The sequence below is a fragment of the Mus musculus genome, chromosome 10 (genome assembly GCF_000001635.26).
Source record: "Mus musculus strain C57BL/6J chromosome 10, GRCm38.p6 C57BL/6J".
In the NCBI taxonomy this organism is placed as follows: Eukaryota; Metazoa; Chordata; class Mammalia; order Rodentia; family Muridae; genus Mus; species Mus musculus.
This window is the reverse complement of record NC_000076.6, coordinates 80,580,514-80,592,722: the sequence shown is the minus strand read 5'-3', so window position 1 is coordinate 80,592,722 and position 12,209 is coordinate 80,580,514. Positions and strand designations below refer to the sequence as shown.

General features: G+C 54.3%; 1 protein-coding gene across 4 annotated transcripts; it reads left to right on the top strand.

Annotated features, from left to right (window-relative positions):
- The first annotated feature begins 2,381 nt into the window (after positions 1-2,381).
- On the top strand, positions 2,382-9,074 carry Abhd17a (abhydrolase domain containing 17A). Of its 4 annotated transcripts, NM_145421.2 has the most exons (5): positions 2,382-2,548; positions 5,693-6,208; positions 6,921-7,115; positions 8,401-8,580; positions 8,660-9,074. In NM_145421.2, the coding sequence occupies exons 2-5, from the start codon at positions 5,877-5,879 to the stop codon at positions 8,883-8,885; spliced, it is 933 nt and encodes a 310-aa protein (NP_663396.1). In that variant the 5' UTR covers positions 2,382-2,548; positions 5,693-5,876; the 3' UTR covers positions 8,886-9,074. The 4 variants fall into 4 exon arrangements, with proteins under 4 accessions (NP_663396.1, XP_006513567.1, XP_017169383.1 ...); XM_006513504.2 differs by lacking the exon at positions 6,921-7,115 and having other exon boundaries at positions 2,387-2,548; positions 8,660-9,073; XM_017313894.2 differs by lacking the exon at positions 2,382-2,548 and having other exon boundaries at positions 2,572-6,208; positions 8,660-9,073.
- The last annotated feature ends 3,135 nt before the right edge of the window (positions 9,075-12,209 follow it).

Below are 12,209 nucleotides of genomic sequence, written 5' to 3'. Positions count from 1 at the left end.
CGGAACTAATTTTTTTATGTCCAGCCATAACTGTCTGTGACCTCCGATTAACTTTTCTATATGATTTAAACCTGGACCCTTAATCTTGAATTTGTTACTTTTTTGTTTTGTTTCTTTTTTCTTTCCTTTCTTTCCTGTTTTGATTTTCGAGACAAAGTTTCTCTGTGCAGTCCTGGCTGTCTTGAAACTCACTCTGTAGACCAGGCTGGCCTCGAATTTAGAAATCTGCCTGCCTCTACCTCCCAAGTGCTGGGATGAAAGGTGTATGTGCCACTGGGCTGAGTTTGTTAAGGTCCCAAGGACAGGTATCTGAATAGTTCACTCATTTATCAGAGGGAGAGCTAGTTTTTGTGACGCAGAGGCAGGGAGGCTGTCTCAAGTTAGCATATGGCTCCTCGGGGTGTTTTCATTAAGGGGGGGGGGGGTTTATGAGCAGTGCCATTCTAATGCCAGGCTGGGTTTCCTCAGAGCGGCCAGGGAGGGAATGCAGCACAGAAACCAGCTGCCTACACAGCTGGCTCGGAAGGGCGGGAAGATGGGAGCTTTTGCAGCGCGGGTGGGGGGGGTGGGGGACGGGGGACGGGGACGCAGAGGCAAACCGTCTGTACACAACAGTGCAGTCTTCTTTGGTGAGGCTTCCAAGAAGCAGGACAATTAACTGTACAGAGTTAGCATCAGTAATTTGAAGGCTACAACAGAACTACACAATGAGTTCCAGACTGGCCTGATCTATATAGCATGAGGTCCTGTCTTAAAAAACTAGACGGGGAGCCGGGCGGTGGTGGCACACGCCTTTAATCCCAGCACTTGGGAGGCAGAGGCAGGCAGATTTCTGAGTTCGAGGCCAGCCTGGTCTACAGAGTGAGTTCCAGGACAGCCAGGGCTATACAGAGAAACCCTGTCTTGAACCCCCCCCCCCAAAAAAAAACCCCAAAAATACAAAAAAACAAAAAACCTAGTCGGGGATGCTGGAGGAATGGCTCAATGGTTGAGAGCATGTACAGTAGGTGGGTGCAATTCAAGGTGCATGCCTTTAATCCCAGCATTTGGTAGAGGTAGGCAGATCTCTGAGTTCAAGTCCCTGGACTAGAATGAGTTCCAGGACAACCAAGGATACAAAGAGAAAGACTACAAGAAACAAAGAACATTTACTGCTTTTGTGAAGAACCTGGGTTTGGTTCCCAGAACCCATGTAGTGGCTCACCAGCAACCCAACTGCCCATAACTCTAGTTCTTGGGAATTTGACACCCCCTCCCTGGGTACATTTGTTGTGCACACACATGAGTGCAAAGCACACATACATATAAAATAAACAGATAAAGAACACCCTCTGCCCCCTACACTCAACTCAAAACGAGGGCCAGTGAGATGGCTCAGTGGGTAAAAGACTCTTGCCAGAAAACCTGAGTTTAATCTCAGGGACTCACTCGGTAGAACAGAGAGGATTCCCACAAACTGTTTTCTGACCTCCACAGGCGCTCCATGGCGCAGTAATGTAAATACACAGACAAATAAAATTGGGTTGTAGGGTGCTGGTGAGATGATTCAGCGGGTAAGAGCATCGACTGCTCTTCCGAAGGTTCTGAGTTCAAATCCCAGCAACCATATTGTGGCTCACAACCATCCACAACGAGATCTGACGCCCTCTTCTGGAGTATCTGAACACAGTTACAGTGTACTTACATATAATAAATAAATAAACATAAAATAAAAAAAATTGGGTTGTAAAGGTGTTTTGCCTATGTGTCTGTCGGGTATCTGAAGAAGCCTGAAATGGGAGTAGATTCTCCTGGAAATGGAGTTACAGGTGGTTGAGAACCACCTTGTGGGTCCTGGGATGTGTAGTGTTCTTAAAGGGTGAACACCTCTCCAGCTCCTGTCTTGAGATCCTGAGAGAAACTCATTTTATTGCCTCTTCCAGGAATTCACGGAGGGGATGAGCAGATGGGGTGGAGGGGGAAGGCAAGGATAATTTAACCAATCAACTGGGAATGCAAATCCCATCCTCTGAACGCAGCCCTACTCCGGTCAAAGTCACACCCTATCCAGGTCCTGCCCCCAGACCATTCGGTTCCGCCTTTATTCCAGGCCCCGCCCCCAGACCGCTCTTCACCGGGCACCTTGTCGCCAGCCAAGCTTCTTCAGACCATTCACCTTCACTTCTATTGAGGCCCCGCCCCCATATAAAGCCCCGCCCGCATAACCAAGTCCCGCCTTCCATCTTGAGCCCCGCCCAGAAATCCGACTCCTCCTTCTCATGGCCCCACCTCCAGCACATGTACCGCCCTCACAACAACCTACCCAATCCGCTTCGCGGTCGCTTTGCTCCGCCCCCATAAACAGCCAGAGGCCTCCTCGCTTGCGCATTCGCCTCGCATCACTTCCGGGGGCGGTGTTAGGTCAAGCTCACTTCCGCCCGCGGCGGAGCTGCGGTGGTGGCGGTGCAGGAGGCTGGGTCGGGGTCCCCGGGGGACAGACAGACGGACGCACGGGCGGGCGGCCGGGAGCCATGGAGTGCGGCCCCCGGGCCGGCGGGCGCGGGCGGCGGTGAGTGCAGGCGGGCGGGCGCGCGCGGGCTGCGGCGGTTTATGGTGTGGGGCCGAATCGAGCGGGGGCCCTGCGTCCGAGACCTCCCTGCGCTCTCCGGGGATGGCTGTGAGACCAGCGCACCCACCGTGTCCCTGGCATCCCCATGTCCCAGTGCAGCGATCCTGGAGCAGTCGCTTAACCTCCTCAGGACACGGCTGTGTCCCCAAGAAACGCCCGGGCCAGCCGCAGACCCAGGCCACTGTCCCACACCCTCTCTGTCTACATCTGTCTGCTGACATTCACCGGCCACCTTTGCCACTCACCTGGCGTCTTCCTGCCAGCGGGGGCCCACTGCAGGCTTCCTTTCTGCAGCCCAGGACTCCTTTATGGTTCCTCATCACCCCCACGATGAAGCCCTCTTGCTGAAGCACCCTCTTGCTGAGGGTGCAGCTTGAGCAGACCCTGCTCCCCTGGGAGCCCTTGCAGTTTTTCGAATCCTCTCCTGCTGCCCGGGTTTACCTCTGCGGTCCTCTGTCACTGAGCTATTTCCTTTTTTTCACGTGTGTGCGCCCACGCAGAGGACAGCTTCCTGAAGTCAGTCCTCTCCTACCATGCTGGTCCCCTGATCCAAATCGGATTTTCAAACTTGGTAGCAAGTGCCTTTACCTGCTGAGCCACCTCCCTCAACCCTACATTCTTTGAACTCTTCAGCTCCTAGAGGGTTGCCTCCCTACTATGACTGGCCCGGTGAGGCATGCCAGAGCAGACAGTCATATGTAGGTCATCCTAGAGCCCTTACAGTAGCTTGGTTGCTTGTAACACCAGGGCCTGGTTTTATGTCTGTGATCACAATGCTTGGGCTTTGTGGCAGTGAGTGAATAATCCCGGCTTACAGTACCCAGTGGCCCCATCTGTGACATGAGGTCCCACATGCTGTCTGTCCTCTCCATATAACACTGGCAGGTCCCAGAGGCTTATGTCTTTAATGTCTTTCTTCCACAGCTTTATTTTCTCTGGCTGCCCTGCACATGGTTGTTGAGTGGAAGTGGGTCTTCCAGGTCCTGCCCCATGCAGGATGGAGAACTAGTTAACTGTAGAAGTATCTGGAATCATGACTGAGAGTTCCTCCCCATATGGCAGACTCAGGATACTGGCATACGTAGGGACAGCCACAGGCAGGAAACTGAGGCCTCCCCTTGCTTGACTTGTCTAGAAAACATACTGCAGGTTGAGACCCCAGAAATTACACACCTGATAAGATGTGTGGCTAGGCATGAGGTCTGTGACTAGGAGGAGGAAGGACAACTCTAGAAGGGAGGTCACTCAATAGGTGTGTGCTGCAGAAAGTGTCAAAGTAGCGAGGGCCAAGCCTTTGACACGGAATGATAGCGGCGGCTGAGATGGACCTTCGTAAGGTTAGAGTGCAGTTGGGGAAAGGTTCAGGTGGTGGTTGATGGAACCAGCAGGCTTAAAGATGATGGGAGTGACCCGGAGGGGAGTGTGAGGGACAGCACTCCCTTTCCTGGCCTTGGTTCACTTTGTCTCCAGCTTGGTCAGGTGTTCTTTCTCACTGGACCACAGGTCCTTCCAAGCCCTCTGTGTCTAAGGGGTGTTAAATGAGGAGGCCTTGATTATAAAGCCAGTGTCTCTAAACATTGACCTTGTGGATATTTGGAGCGGGGTCATTCACTGATAGCCTGTTCTGGGCTATTCAGGGTCTTGGACAGAGTCTCTGGTCCCCACCTGCTCTGTAGGTGTGCTCCCAGTTACAGATGTGGCCTGGTGTTGTCTTGGTTCCCACCTGCTCTGTGCTAGAAGTGCTCCCAACTCCATTCTAGGAGTGCTGTAGATTCCAGGTGTGGCCTGGTGTCTCTTGGAGACACCTGGTGTCATCTGCATCTTTGAGAATTGCTACCTGGGAGCTGGGGACTTGTTGGTACTATCTTTGTCCTTGCTCTGGCTGTCATAGCTGTCCTCTCAGTGTGTCCCTGAATTGTTAGGGACTGGGATATCCCTCTCACCAGTGGTCTTACACCTCAGATTCTCAGGGATCCAAAAATGTGTGTGTGTGGACCCACAGCTGCCTGAGTGTCATGTGTCTCCCTTTGCCTGTTATCCATGTCTCTCTGTCCCTGTGGATTTATATGCTGTGACCTAAAACCCAGGTGTAGGTTGATATCCTGTTAAAATTGCACCATGAGCCAGGTGTGCTGGTGCACGCTTTTAATCCCAGCACTTGGGAGGCAGAGGCAGGCGGATTTCTGAGTTCCAGGACAGCCAGGGCTATACAAAGGAACCCTGTCTCAAAAAACAAAACAAAAACAAAACAAAATTGCACTATGAAGTCTTCTGCCTTCCTCTCAGGTTATGAGAGATGGTTGTGGGCTTTTCTGGAAATGTCTCTGTATCTATCCATTGGCAGCTCTGCATACAGTGGCAGTGGCTTTGGTGTCACTTGAACACATTTTAGGATGTCCTGCAGAAATGGAGCATTTGGGTTTCTATTGGAGTCAGGCCCCCCCCCCCCCCGCCTTCCCATTTCACTTCCCTTCTGCAGTTTGCTGCCTCTCTGAGGCAGGCCTGGGAGGTTGGGTGACTGAACCCTGAGGTTGCAGCTGCTGGAGGCCACAGCTGCCCTGACCCTGCGGGAGACCCCCCCACCCCTGGCCCCAAGCACGGGGACAAACTATTGTCCCAGTCAGTGGGGCCCTGTGTCTGGCATGCATCCTGTCCTTGTTCCCGGTCTTTGTGTCTGTTTCCTCCTTTGGACTCTGTCTCTGTGTTCCAAGGCCCCTTGGCTTATCCTCCACATCCTCCTGCGTGGGAGCCAATGAGCCTTTGGATCCCTTTGGCTTAAAACTTGGAGCTGCCTTTGTTACCTGTTCTGGAGGATAACTCCTTCAAGGACTGAGGGAGAAACTGGTGGGGCAGACAGAAGGGTCTGGGCATAGGCCTAGGGGTGCTGGAATGGCAGAAGCTGGGGGCCATACATAGAATGAGTTCTGCCACAGAGGCCTGGGAGAGCTAGGGTTGTGGGCAGGCCAAGAGGATCAAGATAGACCGTGGATGTGGGGACACGCCTTCCTCCCTGCCTGGCACAGGCTGGCACCTGGTTCTACCCTAGATTCCTGGAGGGAACCTACATGTTGGTGTCCCCTGCAGGGTATCCCACTGTATGGCATGGAGACCTGTGGCTGTGAGGCTCCCGGGGGCTCGCCTTGGACCGCGATGGGGCCCGGCTGCGGCCTCCTAACGGGACTGAGGTGTGCAGCCCGCGAGCTGCCGCTGCCCGCATCTCGGAGCACCCCCGCCCCTCCCCTGGCCCGGCGCGGGCCCGGTGCCCGCCATGAACGGCCTGTCGGTGAGCGAGCTCTGCTGCCTGTTCTGCTGCCCACCCTGCCCGGGCCGCATCGCTGCCAAGCTCGCCTTCCTGCCTCCCGATCCCACCTACTCTCTGGTACCTGAACCTGAGCCGGGGCCCGGTGGGGCTGGCGCTGCCCCCTCGGGTCCCCTGCGGACCTCAGCGGCCACACCCGGGCGCTGGAAGATCCACCTGACGGAGCGTGCTGACTTCCAGTACGGCCAGCGCGAGCTGGATACCATCGAGGTCTTCGTGACCAAGAGCGCGCGCGCCAACCGCATCGCCTGCATGTATGTGCGCTGTGTACCGGGTGCCAGGTGAGCTGCCCCCTCCCAGGGCTCACAGCAGGGGTGCCTGGGTTCTGTACTACCCTGTCTTTCAGCCCACCTGACCCCTCTTGTAAAGCACAGGAGACTCCACTTTCATGTTCTTGCTTTCAAGTCTCCACCAAAGGGTGAGGTGGAGAGGTGACAGCTTTCCCAGGTTGAGCCTGGAGTCTAAAGGGCAAGCCTTTACTTAGGAGTCAGGCAGGTGCTTCAGGAAGACACCTGTGCAGGGCCAGGCAGGTGTATGGCCTTAACCTGACACAGGCCTTTGTCTTATTACAGGTCTGTCTGGGTTGTCCAGAGGTCAACTGGACAGGATGGGTCTCAAAAGATTTCTGGTGGCCAGGGGTGGGGCCTAGTCCTCCTCCTAGCAATAGAGCATCCACTGGAAGGAGTAGGCTCTTCTTATGCACAGTTCTGTATCATGGGGGCATGAGAGGGCTCTTGGCCTCCTGGCCTGGGCTTGTGTCTATTGAAGATTGAACTCACAGCGGGTCTCTCTGTAGATGGGGTCTAAGGCCTGCTGGCTGACCACAGGCAGGCCTAAGGCTATAGGACTTAACAGCCTTCAGGTCCCATCCCCAGCTAGTCCCTGCCATGCTGTGGGAGGCCAGCCGTGGAGCTCCAAGTAGAGGAGACAGTGGGTGCTGTTGGCTCAGTGTGGGTGGTCAGCTGTGCTGTGCCCTCTCACCTGCATACCCAGGTACACGGTTCTCTTCTCGCATGGCAATGCAGTGGACCTGGGCCAGATGTGCAGCTTCTATGTTGGCCTGGGCACACGCATCGGCTGCAACATCTTCTCTTATGACTACTCTGGCTATGGGATCAGCTCTGGCCGGCCCTCGGAGAAGAACCTCTATGCTGACATTGATGCAGCCTGGCAGGCCCTGCGTACCAGGTGAGGGCTCTGCTTTTAGGGCAGCAGTGTTGGGGAGTGTCAGTGGCAGATGGGACCTTGGTCCTTGCCGTCCACAGGAAAAGGGAAGTTCTACCTCGTCTGACAGTGAACAGAGGACCCTGGGTCTAGGAGATAGCCATCGAGAAACATGGGAGCAGGCAGTTGGTAGCCCAAGTGCCAGGGACTGTGCCATTAGCTGAACTTGCTCTGGGGCAGGTGGCAGGAGAGCCAGGAAGCTGTACTAGAGGGTGCCCAAGTGACGGTAGGCAGCAGGTCTGTGCCCTTGTCAGTCTGCTTGCCTGGTCACCCCATCTCATCCCACCTCACCAGGGCTCCTTTTTCTCCTTCATAGAGAAGGGTCCATGCAGGGGGCTGAGACCATCCACCCATACTTCTGGAGGTCCCTACTCTTGATTAGGGCCCCAGGTGGCTCTGGAACTCTGACAGCCCTGGGGAGTTGGGGGCCCTGGTTGCCCTGGAGATGTGCCAGGTATCACTGAGCTGGGTCCCCAGGCACTATTGGTGCTGGCACTGGGGACCTGTCTGAGTGCCCCTCCCCCTGTGCCAAGGTGCCTGTACCCTGCCTGGGCTGACTCCCTTGTGCACACTGTCTGGAGAGCCACTGCAGTGTGTGCTGAGCTCTGTCCATTGTCCCACAGCACTGACTGCAGGAAACTCCTGAGGTAGGGGCGACTCTCTAAAGGGGCCGCCCCCTATGGTGGGAGGAGTTTAGGCTTGAGCAGGCAGAGCTGATCAGCACAGGTGCAGTGTGGGTTGCCCCTAGGTGGTCCACTTCCTGCCTGGCATCAGGGGAGGCTCTTGTGGAGGCTTGTTTCAGACAGCGGTGGGGACTATGGCAGGGGCAGCACTAGGCAGCTCAGCCAGGGTAAGTCGCCGCACGGATCTGCTGGTCTGGGAACGGCAGGAGAGGCGTTAGGAATGAGCTGGCTGCACTGCCACATTGCAAGCTTCTAATTGGGCAGGAAGGACTCTGGGGACCTTAAACTGGGCCGAACATCCGGGGACACAGTTTCCTAAATTCCCAGAGACCCACACTGGTGGGGAGGCAGCACTGGGAAGAGACAGCCCTCTGCTCGTGGGTCAGAAGGGAACAGGAACTTTTGGTCTGGAATCTTAGGTCCAAAGTCTTCCACAGTCAGGCACTGTCACCCTGACCCCCACCCTGTGGGAGGGACTGAGGAAAAAGCCATGGAGCTACTGCTTGGCAGGGCTTTGGGAGTTGCTCATCTCCAGGCCTGCTGACCCTGCTCCTGTTGTCGCTCAGGTATGGCATCAGCCCAGACAGTATCATCCTGTATGGCCAGAGCATTGGCACTGTGCCCACAGTGGATCTGGCGTCACGCTACGAGTGTGCTGCAGTGGTTCTGCACTCGCCTCTCACCTCGGGCATGCGGGTGGCCTTCCCTGACACCAAGAAGACCTACTGCTTCGATGCTTTCCCTAAGTGAGCATGGGGGCGGAGCCTGGGAAAGGGCGGGGCATGAGAAAGGGTGGGGCTCCAGCCTGTGCATCTTTTCCCTCAGCATCGAGAAGGTGTCGAAGATCACGTCACCGGTGCTCATCATCCACGGCACAGAGGACGAGGTGATCGACTTCTCTCACGGGCTGGCACTGTATGAGCGCTGCCCAAAGGCTGTGGAGCCGCTGTGGGTGGAGGGCGCTGGGCACAATGACATTGAGCTGTACAGTCAATACCTGGAGCGCCTACGCCGCTTCATTTCCCAGGAGCTGCCCAGCCAACGCGCCTAGCCAAGCTGCAGGGACCTCAGCAGTACATGGGCCTCCTGCCGGGACTGCATGTGACCCGGAGCCCAGGACCCTGCCTGGCACCCCAGGGGCCATGAGCCATGTTCAGGCGTCAGAGGTCCCTCTTCTCTCCTCATGGAAGCAAAGAGAAGGAAAGAGGGAAACTAATTAAAGGATTAAGATTTTAGGGTTGCTTGGCTCCTTTGTGGCTCTAGTGCGCCTTCCTAGGGCTGGGAGATCGCTGAGACCAGCTGGCTATGGGGAATGTGAAGGAAAACCTCGGGTTGTCCCACCCAGGGCCTGCCCCCAGGACTGCAGGGCAGTCCCTACAGCGCACAAGGCTCCCACTCTGGATGCGAAGATTCCTGGTCCAAAGCCAGGACCAGGCCTTGCACTGTGTCACCTGGGAGCTGAAGGGGTCCCCCCAGACCTGCTGGCTCTATCTAGGCTCGTGTGCTCTGTGGAGTTGAGCCATGTGTTGTTTCCTCTAGCCACAGGGTCCCTAGGGTGAGGAAGGGCCTGTGTGGGAGATGAGCACCCTGAGCTGACTCGGGATGCATCACTTTAAGAGTGGGTGGTACATTTGGGCGAGTTAGAATACTTGGGGGTGTGGCTAAAGCCCTTGAAGAACAGAAGTGACACTGCTTTTTTTTTTTTTTTTAATTTATTTTATGTATTTTTTTTTTTTTTTTTTTTTTTTTTTTTGGTTTTTTCAAGACAGGGTTTCTCTGTAAAGCCCTGGCTGTCCTGGAACTCACTCTGTAGACCAGGCCGGCCGAAATCCACCTGCCTCTGCCTCCCGAGTGCTGGGATTAAAGGCATGCGCCATCACGACCAGCATTTTTATGTACATTGTTGATTTGAGTGCATATATGTCTGTGCTACGTGGGTGCTGGGAATTGAGCCTAGATTCTCTGGAAGAGCAGCCAGTCCTTTCAACCATTGACCCATCTCTCCAGCCCCCTGAAATTGGTGGTTTTGACTCCAGCACTAGTTAGTGCCTAAGCTGGCTCTCAAGTCCATGTTTCACCGCACGGGGACATTGTTAACCTAGAGTCTGCTTACTCTCTAGCCTCAGGACCTTTGCACAGGTTGCTCGGGTGCCCCACTAGAACCCTGTCTGTAGTCCCACAGCCTAGCTTGGCTCTTCTGCCACCTGCTGCAGGTTTCCCTACCCCAACACCCCCTTTTCTCATCCTGGTGGATGCCCACTGCTCCCACATATCCCCCGGGAATGCAGAACTGCAGAACTACTGTCCAGGGCTGTTTCCACTACGACCTTGGTACACATAGGCCCAGAATGTACTGGGTAAGGAGGGGCACGCCTCATTCTGAGCCAGTCATCCTACAATGGGGGAGAGGGCTATCAGTACTGAGGACGCACTCAGGTACAGAGGACCCTATATCAAAAATGTTAAAACAGTGTGTGCACAGAGTGTGTGTGTGTCGGGGGGATGGTGGTGCTGGGTCACAACGGCTCTCGATAAAATAGCAAGGCTGTGTTTGAGTACTTAGAAGAAAAGATGTGTTCTTCTGTCCTCCAACCAAGCTCAGCTGGTGCTTAGCACAAAGTCTGGTTTCCTGGGTGCTGGGGATGGAGAGCACTGCTTGCCCGCTCACTCCCTAAGCTGCAGCTGCAGTCCCCTGCTTACTCTGTGAGACAGGGTCTTGCTCTATAATTTGCTCTGATTCTGAACTTACTGTTGCCACACCTGGGGCTGCTGGGGACAGAACTTGGGGCACAGTGAATGGGGAGGAGCCCAGCCACCCATCCACAACCTGTGCTTTTTCTTTTTTCTCTTTTTGAGGCACACAGCTACCTCCTTTATCCTGGATATATAATATATATAATGGAGACCAGGACAAGCATGTTGGGGATGCTGGTCGCCTTTGGCTCTGAGGCAGCCATGTTGGACATTACATACATGCATACGTGGCTGACCTGCCCACTGACTGACTCAAGAGTTTGCTCTATTTTTTCTTTTCTTTTTTAAAAAATATTTATTATATGTAAGTACACTGTAGTTGTCTTCAGACACCCCAGAAGAGGGCGTCAGATCTCATCTCCCTCTGTCTCTGAGCCTGGCTGACTGACACTCACTATGTAGCCCAGGCCTCAAACCTCACCACTGCTGGAATGACAGCCATGAGCCAGCATATCAGCTACAGCAAGTTAAAAACAAAGTAAAAAGGTGAGCATGGTGGTGCACACCTTTAATCCCAACACGCAGGAGGTGGAGGCAGAGGCAAGAGGAGCCCTGTGAGTTCCAGGCCAGCCTGGTCTAGGGACCTAGAGAGTTCCAAGAGGGCCAGGGCTAAGCAGAGAAGCCCTGTGTTAAAAACACCCCAAGAAGAAACGACTGCAGGTCTTTCCTTTACAGACTAAACTTGCAATGAAGCCATCATCTTAAATTCAGGATAAGATCCTGTGACCTCCCTGTGGCTCTTCTGCTCTGAGACCCAGTGCTTGTGGCTTCCACAGCACAGCACAGCACCTCAGTCAGCAGCACCCACAGGTATCCGTGGCTCGCTGTCCTACAGTTGTTCCTTAGTGTCTTCCCCTAGGCTCCTCACACACAGCCCTTCACCAAATGCTATCTGTAGTACCCCCAAGGTTGGCTAAGGCTGTGGCCAGGCTGCTCTCCCCGACATGCTTTCATGCCCTACGTGTAGTGGTTTCCTAGTCCAATTCAGGGCCACAAGGTCCTGGGGTCACCTCATGTCCCCACACCCAACTTAACCTCCAGCCAAGGGACCTAGGATTCCAGGGATGTCAGGGCACCCAAAGGCTCGAGGGGACAGGATCAGGCCTGCCACAGATGTCTCAAACATGGACATAGTCGTTGATAGCTGGTAGGACTTTCCTGTCTTTGAGGACCAATGGACCCAGCTGAGAGTAACAAAGGCCAGGGACCAATGGTTGCCCAAGGTTCAGACTTCCCCAGAGCCCACCGTGTCCTTGGACACAGGTCTCTATGACACAGCTACCTCCCTTATCCTGGATATATATATAATAGGGACCAGGACAAACATGTTGGGATGCTGGCCACCTTTGGTTCTGAGGCACCCATGTTGGATATTATTGTACATACACGCAAAAGTGGCTGACCTGCTCACTGGCTCAGAGGTTGCTCTCTTTTTCTTTTCTTTTTTTTTTTTTTTTAATATTTATTTATTATATGTAAGTACACTGTAGCTGTCTTCAGACCCCAGAAGAGGGCATCAGATCTCATTACAGATCTCATTACAGATGGTTGTGAGCCACCATGTGGTTGCTGGTAATTGAACTCAGGACCTCTGCAAGAGCAGTCTCGGTGCTCTTAACCG

Coding starts and splice junctions, on each gene's coding strand:
- Abhd17a (NM_145421.2), top strand. CDS start 5,877: ATGAACGGCCTGTCGGTGAGCGAGCTCTGCTGCCTGTTCTGCTGCCCA. Junction 6,209..6,920: donor CGCTGTGTACCGGGTGCCAG/GTGAGCTGCCCC, acceptor CTGCATACCCAG/GTACACGGTTCTCTTCTCGC. Junction 7,116..8,400: donor TGGCAGGCCCTGCGTACCAG/GTGAGGGCTCTG, acceptor GTTGTCGCTCAG/GTATGGCATCAGCCCAGACA.